Source organism: Coregonus lavaretus (assembly GCF_964263955.1).
Source record: "Coregonus lavaretus genome assembly, chromosome: 33".
Lineage (NCBI taxonomy): Eukaryota > Metazoa > Chordata > Actinopteri > Salmoniformes > Salmonidae > Coregonus > Coregonus lavaretus.
In genome coordinates, this window is record NC_140020.1 from 4,727,277 (window position 1) to 4,747,352 (window position 20,076).

The window sequence follows — 20,076 nt, forward strand, 5'->3', positions numbered from 1 at the left end:
GAGCTGAGTTCTCCAATGGGAGACGGCGGCATCTTTCAAACAGAGCAGAAAGCCCTGAGTAGAGTAATCCCTAGCCTAGCAGACAGACAGTGCAGTTACAGAGACATCCCTCACTTCCTCCCTGCCTCCCCACCACCCCACTACTCATACCAGAGAGTATATCTCTCTATGCATTCCAGCTTGTAGCTGACACCTCTGCATAGTGGAGGGAGAGCCAGCGATTTTGCACTGTGTTCTGCTGTTGTTTTTTTACTTAGTTGATCATATTTGACTATTTTACATTAGCACATACAGTACGGTAACAGTACCAAAGGTGTTATTTCATAGTTTTGATGTCTTCACTATTATTCTACAATGTAGAAAATAGTAAAAAATTATGAAAAACCCTGGAATGAGTAGTTGTGTCCAAACGTTTGACTGGTACTGTACGTATGTACTCAACATTCTATGCACACCTCTCTTTCTCTCTCACACACACCACACACCACACACCCACACAAACACACACACACACACACACAAACCACACACACACACACCACACACCACACACCCACACAAACACACACACACACACACCACACACACACACACACACACACACACCACACACCCACACAAACACACACACACACAAACCACACACACACACACACACACACACACACACACACACTCTCCCCTCATATCTACTCTCTGAGCTGAACCATGAGGAAAGCATGGATTCAACATATCTTTGGACCTGCTGTAGGACCGTATCTAATCAGTGAGTCCTGAACAGGAAATCCCTGTGTGACGGGCCTACCTGACCCCTCTAACGCTGGGGTTAGGCCGCTGGGCCATCACATAACCGCAAACGAGGAACGAAATACCTCCTCGGGTTTTCAGCGTTGTGATAGGCTCACGTGGGTGGAAGATCACATGACGGGGTGGAAGCCCAATTACGTTTAATTCCTATCACATGACTTGGGGGGTTATGACATGGTGTGCTGTGTGTTATGAGTGGAAGCTGCAACTCAGCACCAGCTGTTTTAGGGCTGGTTGAGTTGTCATACCCCATGCATATGATATGCCTTTAGTACCTGTTTGTGTACAACATTCATGCATTATATATATATTGTGAATGGACCTGGAGTCATTTGCTTACAGGTATCCTGCAGATGACGGGATTCATGATGTCGTTCAGTTGCATATGTAATGGAGCTGGTTTATTAAGCTACCATGATGAGTAGTAGCCTTGCCTGAGGGACTGAAGACTGGCCTTAGTTCCCAGACCTAATTATTTAGCTCAGACTGCTAACACACACACAGGATGTTGAAGTAAAGTCAAGTAAAGCCCTGGAATTTAAACTCTGTGCGTCTTGATGCGTGCAGGAGGCCCAGAATCGGACCCAGTCTGTCACATGTAGTTGACTGTATTTCTCTCTTTAGAACCTCGTCTCATCCACAACCTTCTCTCCTTCCCCACCCCACATAACCACCATCAGACATAATGGGCTTGGGGCTTTCAGGAAGGTGAAGATCTAGAAAAGGAGTTAGGATGGCCCCAAAGGGTGGCATTGTCCAGGCTGTCCCTCAGAGCGACGCATGTCATTGGCTGTCTGGTTTACACAGGTGTCTTAACCCCGCCTGATTGTTAGTCGTGAAAGGGGGTGTCAATCAACAGGTGGAGGGTTGACAGAGGAGGGTGGAACAATAGCTAACAATGGCGTAATTTCAACTAGATTTGCCTGCTGGGTCGTTGCATAAGTCTGGATATTTCTTGTTGGTGTGAATTGTGTCCTTTATGGATTCATTCCTCTGTTTGGCCCTCGCCCTCTCCCTCTCCCTCGCCCTCGCCCTCTCCCTCTCCCTCTCCCTCTCCCTCTCCCTCGCCCTCGCCCTCGCCCTCGCCCTCTCCCTCGCCCTCTCCCTCTCCCTCTCCCTCTCCCTCTCCCTCTCCCTCTCCCTCTCCCTCTCCCTCGCCCTCTCCCTCGCCCTCGCCCTCGCCCTCTCCCTCTCCCTCGCCCTCGCCCTCTCCCTCTCCCGGCATGGTAGTAGCCACAGTTTCCATGTGGCACCCAGCTCAGTGGCTGGAGGGGTATAGGACTGGCAGTGCACATGCTCTATCATGGTCTTGGCATGGGTCCAGGACAGGGCCTAAAACTAAGACCAAATAGACCTGTCTTATGCTCAGTGGGCAAAACCGGTTGCAATAACATCAGACTGACGTCATGGTCAGGTTGTAGTCTGAATGTAAAAGGACGTTTTTTAGATGTTTTTAGCATCCAGAAACAGACGCCTTTACCTGGTTGTATCAGTCACTTAAACAAGATAACATCACGATATGACGTCTTTCCCAGGCGCCTTGATTTCTTCATGGAGAACTCAGTTCAATAGATCTTTATTTTCCCTGAAAGTCAAAAATAAGTATTTAAATGGTTGTAATCTGGTTATCTGACATCGCATATCAGAAAAATGATGTCCCTTGATAACTTTTTGCCCGCTGGGTAACTGTAGAGGAGAATGACTTCAGTGTAAGGTTGTGTTTGTTGCCACGGCAGCCACGCTGGTTGTGTTGTAGTTTGTTTGTGTGTGTGGTCCTGTCAGGGGAAATGCCAAGTTCACCCGCTCTGGAATGCAGTAGACAGGGCTATGCCAGCAGGTGTGAGTGTGTGTGTGAGAAGTTACTTAGTTCCAAAGAAACAGTGTGTGCACTTCACACCAGGCTAACTTAGCTTTGCATTTTATGATCAAAGAGGTTGTTCTATACCTGACTCTGCAAAGCTCTCTGGCCTTAATGCTTAAGTAGCCTACTGTAATAGTTAAAAGCATTGAAGTCAAATGTTCTTGCTTTCATTTTCAAGATAAGGCAGTGTCAATAGAACAGTGAAAGAACAGAGGCTGCACTGGGCGCCACTGTTGTCTAATTATGTCTCGGTGTTGACCCTTTGAGCTATCAGAGTTTCATGACTACACTCTATGGAACTACTGCACTGTTAGAGGTAACCATGGGAAAAAGGTGTGTGTGTGCGTGCGTGTTTGGTGTGGGCGCACGCGTGCATTCATGTATGTGGGTCACTGTGTATGGAAACAGTTCCTACTTCCTCTAATGTACCTGTAGTGTTTGCGAAGCACTCAACAGTGAAAACGTTTGACATATTGATGTTGAGCTGGCTGAATCAAACTGGTAATTTTTTTTAACTTAATTTTCCAAGCCGAGTTTTGAACCAAGGGATTGCTTACAGCCTTAAAATGACACTAAAATGTCTCCTTGTTTTGGATAAAGACAATTTGATTGATTTTATGAATTTGTCACATGCGCCCAATGCAACAGGTGTAGACTTTACCGTGAAATGCTTACTTACAAGCCCTTTCCCAACAATGCAGAGTTTAATCTTTTATTTTAAGGAAATAGTAACACAATAAAATAACAATAACGAGACTATATACAAGGAGTACCGGTACCGAGTCAATGTGCAGGGGTACGAGATAGTTGAGGTAATATGTACAGTGAGGGAAAAACGTATTTGATCCCCTGCTGATTTTGTACGTTTGCCCACTGACAAAGACATGATCAGCCTATAATTGTAATGGTAGATTTATTTGAACAGTGAGAGACAGAATAACAACAACAAAAATCCAGAAAAACGCATGTCAAAAATGTTATAAATTGATTTTCATTTTAATGAGGGAAATAAGTATTTGACCCCTCTGCAAAACATGACTTAGTACTTGGTGACAAAACCCTTCTTGGCAATCACAGAGGTCAGACGTTTCTTGTAGTTGGCCACCAGGTTTGCACACATCTCAGGACGGATTTTGTCCCACTCCTCTTTGCAGATCTTCTCCAAGTCATTAAGGTTTCGAAGGCTGACGTTTGGCAACTCGAACCTTCAGCTCCCTCCACAGATTTTCTATGGTATTAAGGTCTGGAGACTGGCTAGGCCACTCCAGGACCTTAATATGCTTCTTCTTGAGCCACTCCTTTGTTGGCTTGGCCGTGTGTTTTGGGTCATTTTCATGCTGGAATACCCATCCATGACCCATTTTCAATGCCCTGGCTGAGGGAAGGAGGTTCTCACCCAAGATTTGACGGTACATGGCCCCGTCCATCGTCCCTTTGATGCGGTGAAGTTGTCCTGTCCCCTTAGCAGAAAAACACCCCCAAAGCATAATGTTTCCACCTCCATGTTTGACAGTGGGGATGGTGTTCTTGGGGTCATAGGCAGCATTCCTCCTCCTCCAAACACGGCGAGTTGAGTTGATGCCAAAGAGTTTGATTTTGGTCTCATCTGACCACAACACTTTCACCCAGTTCTCCTCTGAATCATTCAGATGTTCATTGGCAAACTTCAGACGGGCCTGTATATGTGCTTTCTTGAGCAGGGGGACCTTGTGGGCGCTGCAGGATTTCAGTCCTTCACGGCGTAGTGTGTTACCAATTGTTTTCTTGGTGACTATGGTCCCAGCTGCCTTGAGATCATTGACAAGATCCTCCAGTGTAGTTCTGGGCTGATTCCTCACCGTTCTCATAATCATTGCAACTCCACGAGGTGAGATCTTGCATGGAGCCCCAGGCCGAGGGAGATTGACAGTTATTTTGTGTTTCTTCCATTTGCGAATAATCGCACCAACTGTTGTCACCTTCTCAATAAGCTGCTTGCCGATGGTCTTGTAGCCCATTCCAGCCTTGTGTAGGTCTACAATCTTGTCCCTGACATCCTTGGAGAGCTCTTTGGTCTTGGCCATGGTGGAGAGTTTGGAATCTGATTGATTGATTGCTTCTGTGTACAGGTGTCTTTTATACAGGTAACAAGCTGAGATTAGGAGCACTCCCTTTAAGAGTGTGCTCTTAATCTCAGCTCGTTACCTGTATAAAAGACACCTGGGAGCCAGAAATCTTTCTGATTGAGAGGGGGTCAAATACTTATTTCCCTAATTAAAATGCAAATCAATTTATAACATTTTTGACATGCGTTTTTCTGGATTTTTTGTTGTTATTCTGTCTCTCACTGTTCAAATAAACATACCATTAAAATTATAGACTGATCATTTCTTTGTCAGTGGGCAAACTTACAAAATCATCAGGGGATCAAATATTTTTTTCCCTCACTGTACATGTACAGTGGGGAGAAAAGTATTTGATACACTGCCGATTTTGCAGGTTTTCCTACTTACAAAGCATGTAGAGGTCTGTAATTGTTATCATAGGTACACTTCACCTGTGAGAGACGGAATCTAAAACAAAAATCCAGAAAATCACATTGTATGATTTTTAAGTAATTAATTTGCATTTTATTGCATGACATAAGTATTTGATCACCTACCAACCAGTAAGAATTCCGTCTCTCACAGACCTGTTAGTTTTTCTTTAAGAAGCCCTCCTGTTCTCCACTCATTACCTGTATTAACTGCACCTGTTTGAACTCGTTACCTGTATAAAAGACACCTGTCCACACACTCAATCAAACAGACTCCAACCTCTCCACAATGGCCAAGACCAGAGAGCTGTGTAAGGACATCAGGGATAAAATTGTAAACCTGCACAAGGCTGGGATGGGCTACAGGACAATAGGCAAGCAGCTTGGTGAGAAGGAAACAACTGTTGGCGCAATTATTAGAAAATGGAAGAAGTTCAAGATGATGGTCAATCACCCTCGGTCTGGGGCTCCATGCAAGATCTCACCTCGTGGGGCATCAATGATCATGAGGAAGGTGAGGGATCAGCCCAGAACTACACGACAGGACCTGGTCAATGACCTGAAGAGAGCTGGGACCACAGTCTCAAAGAAAACCATTAGTAACATACTACGCCGTCATTGATTAAAATCCTGCAGCGCACGCAAGGTCCCCCTGCTCAAGCCAGCGCATGTCCAGGCCCGTCTGAAGTTTGCCAATGACCATCTGGATGATCCAGAGGAGGAATGGGAGAAGGTCATGTGGTCTGATGAGACAAAAATAGAGCTTTTTGGTCTAAACTCCACTCGCCGTGTTTGGAGGAAGAAGAAGGATGAGTACAACCCCAAGGACACCATCCCAACCGTGAAGCATGGAGGTGGAAACATCATTCTTTGGGGATGCTTTTCTGCAAAGGGGACAGGACGACTGCACCGTATTGAGGGGAGGATGGATGGGGCCATGTATCGCGAGATCTTGGCCAACAACCTCCTTCCCTCAGTAAGAGCATTGAAGGTGGTTTGTGGCTGGGTCTTCCAGCATGACAACGACCTGAAACACACAGCCAGGGCAACTAAGGAGTGGCTCCGTAAGAAGCATCTCAAGGTCCTGGAGTGGCCTAGCCAGTCTCCAGACCTGAACCCAATAGAAAATCTTTGGAGGGAGCTGTAAGTCCGTATTGCCCAGCGACAGCCCCGAAACCTGAAGGATCTGGAGAAGGTCTGTATGGAGGAGTGGGCCAAAATCCCTGCTGCAGTGTGTGCAAACCTGGTCAAGACCTACAGGAAACGTATGATCTCTGTAATTGCAAACAAAGGTTTCTGTACCAAATATTAAGTTCTGCTTTTCTGATGTATCAAATACTTATGTCATGCAATAAAAAGCAAATTAATTACTTAAAAATCATACAATGTGATTTTCCTGATTTTTGTTTTAGATTCCGTCTCTCACAGTTGAAGTGTACCTATGATAAAAATTACAGACCTCTACATGCTTTGTAAATAGGAAAATCTGCAAAATTGGCAGTGTATCAAATACTTGTTCTCCCCACTGTAGGTAGGGGTAAAGGTGACTAGGCAATCAAGGTAAATAATAAACAGAGTAGCAGCAGCGTGTGTGAAAGTATGTGTGTGTGTGTGTGTGTGTGTGTGTGTGTTGGAGTGTCAGTGTAGTATGTGTGAGTGTGTGGGTAGAGTCCAGTGAGGGTGCATAGAGTTGGTGCAAGCGAGTCAGTGCAAATAAAAAGGAGGACAATGCAAATAGTCTGGGTAGCCATTTGATTAACTGTTCAGCAGTCTTATGGCTTGGGGGTAGAAGCTGTTAAGAAGTCTTTTGGTCCTAGACTTGTAGCTCCGGTACCGCTTGCCATGCGGTAGCAGAGAGAACAGCCTATGACTTGGGTGGCTGGAGTCTTTGACAATTTTTAGGGTCTTCCTCTGACACCGCCTGGTATAGAGGTCTTGGATGGCAGGGAGCTCGGCCCCAGTGATGTACTGGGTCGTATGAACTACCCTCTGTAGTGCCTTAGCAGTTGCCATACCAAGCAGTGATGCAGCCAGTCAAGATGCTCTCAATGGTGCAGCTGTAGAACTTTTTGAGGATCTGAGGGCCCATGCCAAATATTTTTATTCCATCATGCATGTTATGCGTTTCGGTAAAACTTTTTTCAAAGTAATTTGTCATAAGCTGACACGAACAGTCATGACTGCTTATGACATCTGCCAAACCTTATTATGGCACAGGGCCTGTATTGACAGTCACTAGTGAAAGCACTTCCCTACTCCCATAGGCCGAATTCTGTCCCAAATGGCACCCTATTCCCCATATAGTGCACTACTTTTGACCAGAGCCCTATGGAACCTGGTCAAAAGTCATGCAATATTCAGAGAATAGGGTACCATTTTTGAGACCGCCTCTGTTTATCTTGAGAACTTTTGTCCTGAATGTTCCTCTGCCAGCTGTCAATCATTTGGCTGAATAGTTTTGCAAAGGAGGAGGAAAAAAGACACCAAATGACGGAGCAGTGCTCCCTCTTTTATCTCCACTCTCCTTCTAGCAGGCAGGAGTGTTAATGTGATGGGGTTCAGTTCTCCTGACTGACTGACAGGCTGGTGGCTCACAATGACAGAGAATGCTGGCTAACACCGTAATTAGCTTTAGCATTTAAAGAGACAGGCTAGACCTGTGGGGTTTGAAGTAAAATAACATTAAAAGTGTTTTATGATTGTTTCCCAATAGGCCTATTTCAGTTATTATTATTTTTTTATACAGTTTTTAAATATGGAATGCAGTTCAAAACATGGTGGTTAGCTAACTGACACCGAGTCCGAAAAGAGACTCGCTAACGCTAACAAACAAAGGGCTTACTGATGGAGACAGGGTGAGACAAACTTAGGGTTAGCAGACTTAGAACTAGCGCAGGTTAGCTTAGTGAGGGCTTTAGCTCAAGCCTAGGAAGCTCAGATAGCCTTAAATGCAGAGTCTGTTCTTCAGATATGCCTGGAGGCTAACAATGCTAATGGTTAATGACGCTAGGCTAGGGCTTTTAGCGTCTGTGTGGTATTGTGGTATTCTAGGCCCGGAGCCATGGTTTTTGAGATGGTTAAGTGAAGGCAGTCGTTTTGTCAGGGCTTGTTGATGTGTAACACGACTAATGGACCATGGAAACAGGGGGCTCTTCCACGGAAGCTTACTACTATCTAGACAAACAGACCCACCTACGCGACCAAATTGGTGCTCCCTCCCTTGACAGGGTGTGTCTGTGTGTTTTCACACACGCCACAGAGCGTGTTAACGAACAAAAACAACATATAGCGCAGATAAGACAACACGCTAGCTCTCTCAATATGACATCACCATGAAATGAGGGATTAAATTAAAGGAAGGAGGAGAGTGTTTCTTCCGAGGTGGTCCAACCCAGGCAAGACAAAGCAAAGCTTGGCAGACTCTGTGTGTGTGTGTGTGTTATTGGCATTGCTGATTGCCTTATCTCCAGGATGTGTTGTGTTCCTCTTTGCTGCCGATTGACTGAGATAGAACTGCTGCAGCTGTGTGCCACACATTCTAAGTAAAAGTATTTCAGGATGCAACACACCCATGGCTTTGTCCATTTGAACTTCCTGGGGACTGTGTGTGTGTTTCTTTACACTGAGGAGGTGGAGGAGTGAAATGTCTCCTATTCAAATAATCTTTGTTTGTATTGAATGATCTCCTATTCATTGAGTGTCTTTTGTTTGTAGTATGATTTTAGGCTTTGAACGCATTCCAGATGGTCTTTAATGCAGTCACGCTGCACTGATGATCCGATCTCACAACACCTGGAGAAGTGATTAGCATCTCAGGAAATACACATTGACATGATATAGCAATCTGCTGAAATGCGCAGTGCTTCTTCATACAAGATGACATGGAACACCACTTAAGAGTTGATGGATTGTAAATAGGTGTAGGTGTGCAGCTGTTTTCGTGGTAACTGTCTGTAACCATGGTGTTTTTCTCATCTCCTAGGTTACCTGTCCAAAGTGTTGAGGAACTACACCGAGCAGGCGTGTGACGGCGACTTCCTGTCGGTCCGCTGCCCGCCCCGCACCACCATCACTGTCCAATCGGCTTTCTACGGCAGGAAAGGCCCCTCCCACCCCCAGCAGTGCCCGTCCTACCAGAGACACAACCTTGTAGGGACACACCCAGTGGAGGATGACACGTATTGTTACATGTCCACTGCACTACAGGTAACCATACACACCCCATGTACCATGCTTCTCTCTGCCACTAGTACAGTAACGACAGTCATTTAAATAATGCTCGTCTTCTGGTATTGACATTCGTCCAGGTTGTGTTTCCCGAAAGCCTCTTATCAAAATGGCTCATTATGTTTCTCTCTGGGAAACAATACTTTCTCCACCTCTTTAGTCAGATCAGGGCCCATATCCATAAAGCATCTCAGAGAAGGAGTGCTGATCTTTTGACTATTAGATCACAACGAATAGGAATAGAAGGACAGAGAGGACCAGGTCCTAGATCAGTACTCTGAGATGCTTTTTGAATACAGACCCAAGGCCTTTGAAACAGTAGCTATAATGCTCTGGGGATTTCAGAGAAGGTTGCCCCCTTCTCTCTTTTTCATGTATTTCCTCCCCCTTCTGGATCCTCATCCACTCATCCTCCACATTCCTCCCTCCCTCCCTCCATCTCAACAGAGCCTGTCGTTGTTTGGCACCTAAAGCCGTCTGAGAAACTTCCAGAAAGAGAAAAGCCTCCACACAACAACAAACCCCAAGGGTTAAAACACTGGCAATGCCAGTGCCGCCACCGTTGATTGCGTAACGCGTTGTGTGAGAATGTTTTCCGTCAAATGACACACTTTAAGGAGAAGGCATGGAGAGGCAGGCCCAGCCGCTACACAAAGCCATTTCATGGAGTCTTTGCCACGACATCCCCATCTTAAATTGATTGGGGGTGCAACGAATAGACTGAAGGCCTCCTTTTGTGTGGGGGGGTACACACGCACCCCTCCTGTCCTTTCAGAGTTCTGTTGCCCTCGTCTCCCTCCCACTTTATCTCAAAATAGCTGAATGACGATCATGAGCGCTCAGATTCAGATCTAGAGAAGGCATTGTGCCCAAATGAGAGAAGCCAATCCAGAGGCCCTCAGCTGCAATCACTCGCAGTAGTGTAGCAACCTTGATCAATGCAACTCTTCTCTGTTCCAACAACGTCTCGAAATAAACAATTGATGTGATGGTAGTGGTTTTAATCCCCATTTCAAAAGCTTTAACATAAAGAGCAATGAAGACAGGTAGACACGAAGTCACAAGCTTTTTTACGACTACATGGGGGGTATAGGCTGATGTACTTTTCCTATATCCTATCCCTGGCCATTGTGTCTCCTTAATGACGCGTGACGACATGACATAAACGTCAGCATGCTAACCTTACTTGAGATTTATGATCTGGCAGCACACGGCAGCAGCACACACACCAGGAGAACTCTGGGAGGTTGTCTTCTACACGCCAGAATAAAACTGGGAGGTTGTCTTCTACACGCCAGAACACTGGGAGGTTGTCTTCTACACGCCAGAACACTGGGAGGTTGTCTTCTACACACCAGGAGAACTCTGGGAGGTTGTCTTCTACACACCAGGAGAACTCTGGGAGGTTGTCTTCTACACACCAGGAGAACTCTGGGAGGTTGTCTTCTACACACCAGAACACTGGGAGTTTGTCTTCTACACACCAGAACACTGGGAGGTTGTCTTCTACACACCAGAACAACACTGGGAGGTTGTCTTCTACACACCAGAACAACACTGGGAGGTTGTCTTCTACATGCCAGAACAACACTGGGAGGTTGTCTTCTACACACTAGAACACTGAGAGGTTGTCTTCTACACGCCAGAACACTGGGAGGTTGTCTTCTACACACCAGAACACTAGGAGGTTGTCTTCTACACACCAGAACAACACTGGGAGGGGGATGTAGCTCAGTTGGTAGAGCATGGCGTTTGCAACACCAGGGTTGTGGGTTCGATTAAAATAATGTATGTGCTAACTGTAAGTCGCTCTGGATAAGAGCGTCTGCTAAATGACTAAAAATGTAAAAAATGTAAATGTTGTCTTCTACACACCAGAACACTGGGAGGTTATCTTCTACACACCAGAACACTGGGAGGTTGTCTTCTACACGCCGGAACCCTGGGAGGTTGTCTTCTACACACCGGAATCCTGGGAGGTTGTCTTCAACACGCCAGAACACTGGGAGGTTGTCTTCTACATAACAGAACAACACTGGGAGGTTGTCTTCTACACCCCACAACACTGGGAGGTTGTCTTCTACACACCGGAACACTGGGAGGTTGTCTTCTACACACCGGAACCCTGGGAGGTTGTCTTCTACACACCAGAACACTTAGAGGTTGTCTTCTACACACAATAACTCTGGGAGGTTGTCTTCTACACGCCAGGAGAACTCTGGGAGGTTGTCTTCTACATGCCAGGAGAACTCTGGGAGGTTATCTTCGACACGCCAGGAGAACTCTGGGAGGTTTTCTTTGACACGCCAGGAGAACTCTGGGAGGTTGTCTTCGACATGCCAGGAGAACTCTGCGAGGTTGTCTTCTACACACCGGAACACTGGGAGGTTGTCTTCTACACACCGGAACAACACTGAGAGGTTGTCTTCTGCACGCCAGAACACTGGGAGGTTGTCTTCTACACACCAGAACACACAACAGAACACTGGGAGGTTGTCTTCTACACGACAGAACAACACTGGGAGGTTGTCTTCTACACCCCACAACACTGGGAGGTTGTCTTCTACACACCAGAACACTGGGAGGTTGTCTTCTACACACCAGAACATTGGGAGGTTGTCTTCTACACACCAGAACACTGGGAGGTTGTCTTCTACACGCCGGAACTCTGGGAGGTTGTCTTCTACACACCGGAACCCTGGGAGGTTGTCTTCTACACACCGGAACCCTGGGAGGTTGTCTTCTACACACCGGAACCCTGGGTGGTTGTCTTCTACACACTGGAACACTGGGAGGTTCTCTTCTACTCACCAGAACAACTCTGGGAGGTTGTCTTCTACACACCAGAACACTGGGAGGTTGTCTTCTACACGCCAGAACACTGGGAGGTTGTCTTCGACACACCAGAACACACAACAGAACACTGGGAGGTTGTCTTCTACATGCCATAACAACACTGTGAGGTTGTCTTCTACACCCCACAACACTGGGAGGTTGTCTTCTACACACCGCAACCCTGGGAGGTTGTCTTCTGCACACCGGAACACTGGGAGGTTGTCTTCTACACACAATAACTCTGGGAGGTTGTCTTCTACACGCCAGGAGAACTCTGGGAGGTTTTCTTCTACATGCCAGGAGAACTCTGGGAGGTTGTCTTCAACACGCCAGGAGAACTCTGGGAGGTTGTCTTCGACATGCCAGGAGAACACTCTGCAAGGTTGTCTTCTACACACCGGAACACTGGGAGGTTGGATTCTACACACCAGAACACTGGACGGTTGTCTTCTACACACCAGAACTCTGGGAGGTTGTCTTCTACACACCGGAACACTGGGAGGTTGTCTTCTACACACCGGAACACTGGGAGGTTGTCTTCTACACACCGGAACTCTGGGAGGTTGTCTTCTACACGCCAGGAGATCTCTGGGAGGTTGTCTTCTACAGGCCAGGAGAACTCTGGGAGGTTGTCTTCTACACGCCAGGAGAACACTGGGAGGTTGTCTTCTACACGCCAGGAGAACTCTGGGAGGTTGTCTTCTACACGCCGGAACACTGGGAGGTTGTCTTCTACACACCGGAACACTTTGAGCTTGTCTTCTACACACCGGAACACTGGGAGGTTGTCTTCTACACACCGTAACATTGGGAGGTTGTCTTCTACACACAAGAACTCTGGGAGGTTGTCTTCTACACACAAGAACTCTGGGAGGTTGTCTTCTACACACCAGAACTCTGGGAGGTTGTCTTCTACACGCCAGGAGAACTCTGGGAGGTTGTCTTCTACACACCGTAACATTGGGAGGTTGTCTTCTACACACCAGAACTCTGGGAGGTTGTTTTCTACACACCAGAACACTGGGAGGTTGTCTTCTACACACCGGAACACTTTGAGCTTGTCTTCTACACACCGTAACATTGGGAGGTTGTCTTCTACATGCCAGAACACTGGGAAGTTGTCTTCTATACGCCAGGAAAACACTGGGAGGTTGTCTTCTACATGCCAGGAGAACACTGGGAGGTTGTCTTCTACACACCGGAACACTGGGAGTTTGTTTTCTACATGACAGGAGAACACTGGAAGGTTGTCTTCTACACGTCAGAAGAACTCTGGGAGGTTGTCTTCTACACGTCACTGTTTGTTTTAGTGGAAGTCACTGCTCGTGTGCCAGCTTTGCACAGCAGCAGGCACCGATCTACCGGTCACAACTCCCACTGCCACACGCAATCATAAATGGGCGCCGCCCAGCATAAAGGTGGCTTACGTCAATAGTGTGATGCATTGTGGTGAAAAAATTACAGAAACAACTTGTATTTTTATACACCACTAGGAAATGTGAATTTGGTCAGGGAGTGAGAATTCCTTGTTGAGGAATGTAGTAGAATGTTACTTAGAAAATATGGAAATGTGTAAAGGCATCCGCATGCTTCCTGTCCGAAACATTTCGGAACAGTTTGTGCATATGTTATGATGACATTTTGTGAAATTTTTGTTCGTTTTGGTTTTCGGCAAGTGTTTCTTTGGCTGTTCGCACTCACCATTTTTTTAACGAGACAAGCCTTTAGTCGGAAGGTGAAATCTACGCCCTTTCGTCTGTGATTGGTCAACAGTAGGGATTCTTCAACTAAGTGTTTGTTGTCATTCAATGAGAGACAAATCCTTTTCATGCACATTTTTTCACTTGAGAAATACTGCACCAAACATCTTAGTTCGATGTAAAATTGGGCAAGTAAGATCTCCTTGGCAAAAACATCAAAGTTAATGACAGATTTCTTGAGTTACCTTAGATTAATTCGGACTATTTTGAGGCAGACTGGCTACGGCATCTCAAGATAGACAAACGGTACTATTGCTGCTTGTTTCTCAAGTTAAGGTCTTTTTAAGGGAGTTTGCGAGCACACTCGTTCGGTTCGGGTAGGCGCCAGCTGAACTGAAGCATGCTGACGCCTTAAGACTGTGAAGTCTGAGCTATGGAAGGGATAATAATAATAATAATATGCCATTTAGCAGACGCTTTTATCCAAAGCGACTTACAGTCATGCGTGCATACATTTTTTTGTGTATGGGTGGTCCCGGGGATCGAACCCACTACCTTGGCGTTACAAGCGCCGTGCTCTACCAGCTGAGCTACAGAGGACCACATATCCGTTGCCGGCGGTAAACCCCATGCAGCCCACCCATCCCTGGAGCATGGTATGGTATGGGGGTCTGGTTGGTAGATTGTTTGGAGCAGACAGGATTCAAAAGAGAGGACGAAGAGGATGGAGGATAATTCAGACTGGAGAAAGCGATGCTACCTGATTCATGTCTAAGACGATTACACTTTCAAAGACACTTGGCTGTCATCAAGTCATCATGTAGTCCTGTGTAGCTCAGTTGGTAGAGCATGTATAAATAAATACAACTATAAATAAAAGTAGTGTATGGCATCATTTATAAACAACATCAATGCAGATGGTCATGTGTTTTTCAAAAAGTCAACGTACAGGGATGTCAGGAAGCTGGAGTGTAGAACTGTTCCCATGGCCTGGGAGGAGAAGGGGATGGTTAGGTTGTTTTGAAGTGGTTTTAGGTTTGTGTGCCCTCCGGTCTCACCGACGCTTGCTCATTGTTCTCTCTCTCTCCCCCCTTAATATTTATCTTTCTCCCCCCTTAATCTTTCTCTGGTAGAAAATGTTGGATGAGTGCCAGGACAGGAGGATCTGTCAGGTCCTTGTCACCAGTGGTCTCTTCGGGACGGACCCGTGCCCCAGTAGCAGCAAATACCTCATTGTGTGGTATAAATGCCAGCCTAGTAAGTCCCTCCCTCATCAACCCTCAGCCTCTTTATAAGTTATACTCCACCTTCTACTGTCTGTTTCTTATACATACACACACACACACACAGAGAGAGACAGAAAACCCTGGTGACGCGATATAAGGTTTAAATCCCATTCATACGAAGGTGCAGAAACAGAAGCCTTGATAGTGTGGACGCATGTTGGCTTTTATTGGGATGAGTCATGTACTGGAGGCAGCTCTGCAGAGTAGTCACTAGCTGGCACAGCCACAAAGTCATACAATCTGATTTTAACCTTAACCACACCGTTTACCTTATGCCTAACCCTAACTTGAAATGAAGACCAAAAAGCTATTTTTTGTTTGAATACATTTTTACGATATATAGACAATTTTGACTTTGCAGCTGGGCCATCTAGTGGAAATCGCTCAGCTCTGCCTCCAAGACAAGATTCATACCAATGATTGTCCAACCTGCAACGTGGATGTGTTTAGCCATGCACAGGTATTCCACACACAGAGCCCAGTCACAGTGACCTGTGACAGCTGAACGCCCTGAATACCTACCTCCACTAGCCAGGATATCAACACTATGGACATGGGGGAGAGGAACAGGAATGCAGGAGAGAGAGAGAGAGAGAGAGAGAGAGAGATCAACCCAGCTCTCTTTCCATTCAGAGGCAGTGACACCAGCTCGTTGCACCTCACTAAAATCCCACTTAGATCCTACAGAGCCATTTCTCTGTCGCCCAGAAGTCATTGGTTAAGTGACAGAGGACAAAAGAGCTGTTGATTGGTCCAGGGTCAGGGTAGTGGAGTGAGTGGCCACTCCCAGTCAGTCTAGTGTGACCACACCACAGCTCAGGAATAACATGAGTGGATTTAGCTGCTACAACACCCTGGGTGAGAAGGGATTACACCCCTGGTATTCTGGCTCTGAGAGAAGGGATTAACACCCCTGGTATTCTGGCTCTGAGAGAAGGGATTACACCCCTGGTATTCTGGCTCTGAGAGAAGGGATTACACCCCTGGTATTCTGGCTCTGAGAGAAGGGATTACACCCCTGGTATTCTGGCTCTGAGAGAAGGGATTACACCCCTGGTATTCTGGCTCTGAGAGAAGGGATTACACCCCTGGTATTCTGGCTCTGAGAGAAGGGATTACACCCCTGGTATTCTGGCTCTGAGAGAAGGGATTAGAGGGGAGGAAAGATGGACGGGGAGAGAGAGGTTTACATTTGGGGATGGGGATTTCAGTGTTGTAGGACAGAAAGAGTGAGAGAAGGCTAATGGCGCTTGGAAAGGGATGATGGAGAGATGACAATGGACACAAGTATGTAAAACTTGGACAATGGACACAAGAAAATAAAAGGCAAACTTCAGAGTAAGCCTGAGACAGACAGAAAGGGTAAGGTGTGTCTGTCATGATACTAAAGGTGATACATCTCCCCCCACCCCCTTCCAGATGAGTATAGGAGTAAGGTGGTGTGTGAAGAGGAGAGGATGAAGCTGAGCTGTAAACGGGGGATGGAGATCGCTGTCTACTCGGCCATGTTTGGTCGAACCCAACAGGGGACCCTGGAGTGTCCTACCCACCACAGGAGGGTGCCCTCCGTAGGTAAGACCATCACCCATGCATAGAACCTGTCGTTTTCCCCAAACGCTTGATCTGATCATTAAAAACTCTTGGCCTCTAGACTCTAGGTAACTAGGACTTCATGGTTTTCTCCGAATAACCATCTGGCCTTTATGGCCACACATGTACTCTTCTAATATCCACCCGGCACAGCCAGGAGAGGACTGGCCACCCCTCAGAGCCTGGTTTCTCTCTAGATTTCTTCCTAGGTTCCTGTCTTTCTAGGACGTTTTTTCCTAGCCACTGCATCTGTCACTGCATTGCTTGCTGTGTGGGGTTTTAGGCTGGGTATCTGTGTAGCACTTTGTGACAACTGCTGATGTAAAAAGGGCTTTATACACTGGTCAGTTGGGGAAAGGCACTTACTGTCACTATGGTTGCCTGCTCCAACAACAACCTTCATTGTTTGTAAACCTGAAGGGACTGGTAAGTTGTGATCCAATGGTGTTAATCCACCCTAGCTTTCCAAAGGTCTTAGGGAAGTGTCCTCCATATTGGTTTATTTCACCGGTCCCTTCAGATTTGCAAATAGTGCAGGGGTAGGGGGAAAGGGTTTGTTATGTCAGTGGGCCTAGCATTAGCTTAATTATATGCCCCAGTAACTGAACTATGGCATTTGCTTCAGAACCAGTTCTCTCTACAATGTTGTTGATGGACATTTTAATGGCAGCATTCTTGGATCTAATAAAATAAAACCGGATAGGTGCAGTGAAATGTGTTGTTTTACAGGGTCAGCCATGGTAGTACAGCGCCCCTGGAGCAAATTAGGGTTAAGTGCCTTGCTCAAGGGCACATCGACAGATTTTTCACCTTGTCAGTTCGGGTATTCAAACCAGCGACCTTTCAGTTACTGGCCTAACACGCTAACCGCTAGGCTAGCGCTCCCCTTTAGAATAGGTTGGTATCACTCCAACTACAGCTACTCCGTTGGCTTGGCCAATGGTCATTCTTTGGGATAGTCCAGGGTTGTATTCATCAGGCACCAAACGTAAGGAAACGGACTGAAGCAGGGAGGGACTAATAAGAAACTCTAATTTGCATTTTCCGTTGCTAACGTTTTAAAACGTTTTCCGTTGCACGCCTTATTGAATACAACCCAGTTATGTCCTAATAATTGTCTTCTATGTAAAGGAAAGGAGGCATGTGAGGGTGTGTGTGAGTGGGTCAAATATCATTCGTCACAATTCACGATTCAAACAATGCACTGGGGACATGCCCCCCGAGTGTGTGTGTGTGTGTGTGTGTGTGTGTGTGTGTGTGTGTGCGTCGCCATGGCAAATGTGTGTGTATTTGTCTATGCGTGTGTGACAGGGGTGTCAGGACAGGGCCGGGAGGCTGAATCAGGTGTCAGAGTCAGATATCGATAGTGTGTGTGTCCTTTATGTGATATGAGTAGTCAGTCAGTGGGTGCTTCCCAAATGGCACCGTATTCCCTATATAGTGTACTACTTTTGACCAGGACCCATAGGGCTGTGGTCAAAAGTAGTGCACTATGTAGGGAATAGGGTGCCATTTGGGACGAGACCAGTGTGGGATCACACTTTGATGGGACACCATAATCACCACTGGCAGGTGGACAAGGAATGTAGGACAGGCTGTGAGTTTTTAAAAAAGGAGTCTGTTTTTTTTCACAGCAAGGATGACATTTCCTACTGTTGAGGTAGTTGAGGGGCTGTCCTATATGGTTTTACTACAGAAAGACAACACTATCATGGCATAATGGGGAGATGTCAGACTTAGTACACAAAACATAATTCTCTATAAGTCTTTTTACAGCCTAGCACACTCAGGGTGACATTTTCAAGAGCACAGATCATCATAATTCATTTTTAAACTTCTCTTCGACAATGCCCGCTATAAGGTAGCCTCGAACTACCATCCAGATCTCGCGAACTCACATAAATATATATTTCACTACACTGAATCAGCGAAACACATTTATTTAAGCTTGCAAAATCTGGATGGTAGTACGAGGCTTGTTCTAAGGAGGGTTTACAGTACCTTTAGCGCAGAGCTGCTGTCTTTTACATGACGCAAATCTCTCCCTCAGTCCCATTCTTTCTCATATTTCCCTGTTCTGTATATTTCATATAACTGTCCCTATCATTGACTCTCTCTCACCACCTCCCACTGCCCCACAAACTGTCCCTTACTTGATTCCACCTGTCCTCTTCTCTTAGATGTGTGCGCCATGTCACCATACAGAGAAAGTGAAGTGAGGGTTTATTGAGTGACAGGCCAGACTAACAGTGTTTTCCCTCCTGTGGAATACTAGGACCACGTTGTGTGTCAGGAGACACTGTGTGTTTGTGCCTGGGTCTGAGTTTTCTAAGTTGGTCTTAAAATAGACCATGAAATAGATTCCTGGATGGTATGGTAATAATGTTTTCCTCACAAATTAGGAAATTGTGTGTGTGTGTGTGTGTGTGTGTGTGTGTGCCCACCAGGTCCAAGTCATTACCTCATTAACTCGTCTTAACTCATGTAAAAATCAGAGAAGAGCTGCCTGAGGTGTCAGCTCACCACCTCAACCTACAGGATGGAGTGAGTAGGCGATTTTCTTAATTTTTTTACTATTTTCTACATTGTAGAATAATAGTGAAGACATCAAAACTATGAAATAACACATATGGAATCGTGTAGTAACCAAAAAAGTGTTAAACAAATGAAAATATATTTTATATTTGAGATTCTTCAAATAGCCACCCTTTGCCTTGATGACAGCTTTGCACAGTGTTGGCATTCTCTCAACCAGCTTCATGAGGTAGTCACCTGGAATGCATTTCAATTAACAGGTTTGCCTTCTTAAAAGTTAATTTGTGGAATTTCTTTAATTCTTAATGTCTTTGAGCCAATCAGTTGTGTTGTGACAAGGTATACAGAAGATAGCCCTATTTGGTAAAAGACCAAGTCCATATTATGGCAAGAACAGCTCAAATGTTGAATAGGTTTCCATCCAGCCTGAAGTTTCCATCCCCGCTGCTGTGCTCAAGCTCCTTGTGGAGAAGCTGGGTGACACATAGGAGGAGTACAGGTGCCAGCACACACCCCTGCCTCACACCGATGCTTACTCCAAAGGGCACTGACTCCTGCCCTCCTATGGCCACCCGAGCCATCATCCCACCATGGAACTGGCAAAGGATGTTGACAGATTTGTCTGGACAGCCACATTTGAGTAGAACGCCCCATTGTAGTTCCCTGCTCACAGTGTCGAAGGTCTTGGAGAGGTTGACAAAGGTCATGAAAAGGTGTTGT

The 20,076-nt window shown here is 46.1% G+C and overlaps 1 protein-coding gene across 2 annotated transcripts in view; it reads left to right on the forward strand.

Moving 5' to 3' along the window:
• Window positions 1-20,076, forward strand: part of LOC311108683 (protein eva-1 homolog C-like) — a gene marked incomplete at its 5' end in the record, with an annotated part of 140,984 nt that overhangs the window by 27,478 nt on the left and 93,430 nt on the right. For both annotated transcript variants that reach the window (XM_084151393.1, XM_084151394.1), the window contains 3 exons: window positions 9,166-9,389; window positions 15,079-15,202; window positions 16,651-16,803. In XM_084151393.1, the coding sequence (XP_084007519.1) occupies window positions 9,166-9,389; window positions 15,079-15,202; window positions 16,651-16,803 (501 nt within the window). The remainder of the gene's footprint in view (window positions 1-9,165; window positions 9,390-15,078; window positions 15,203-16,650; window positions 16,804-20,076) is intronic.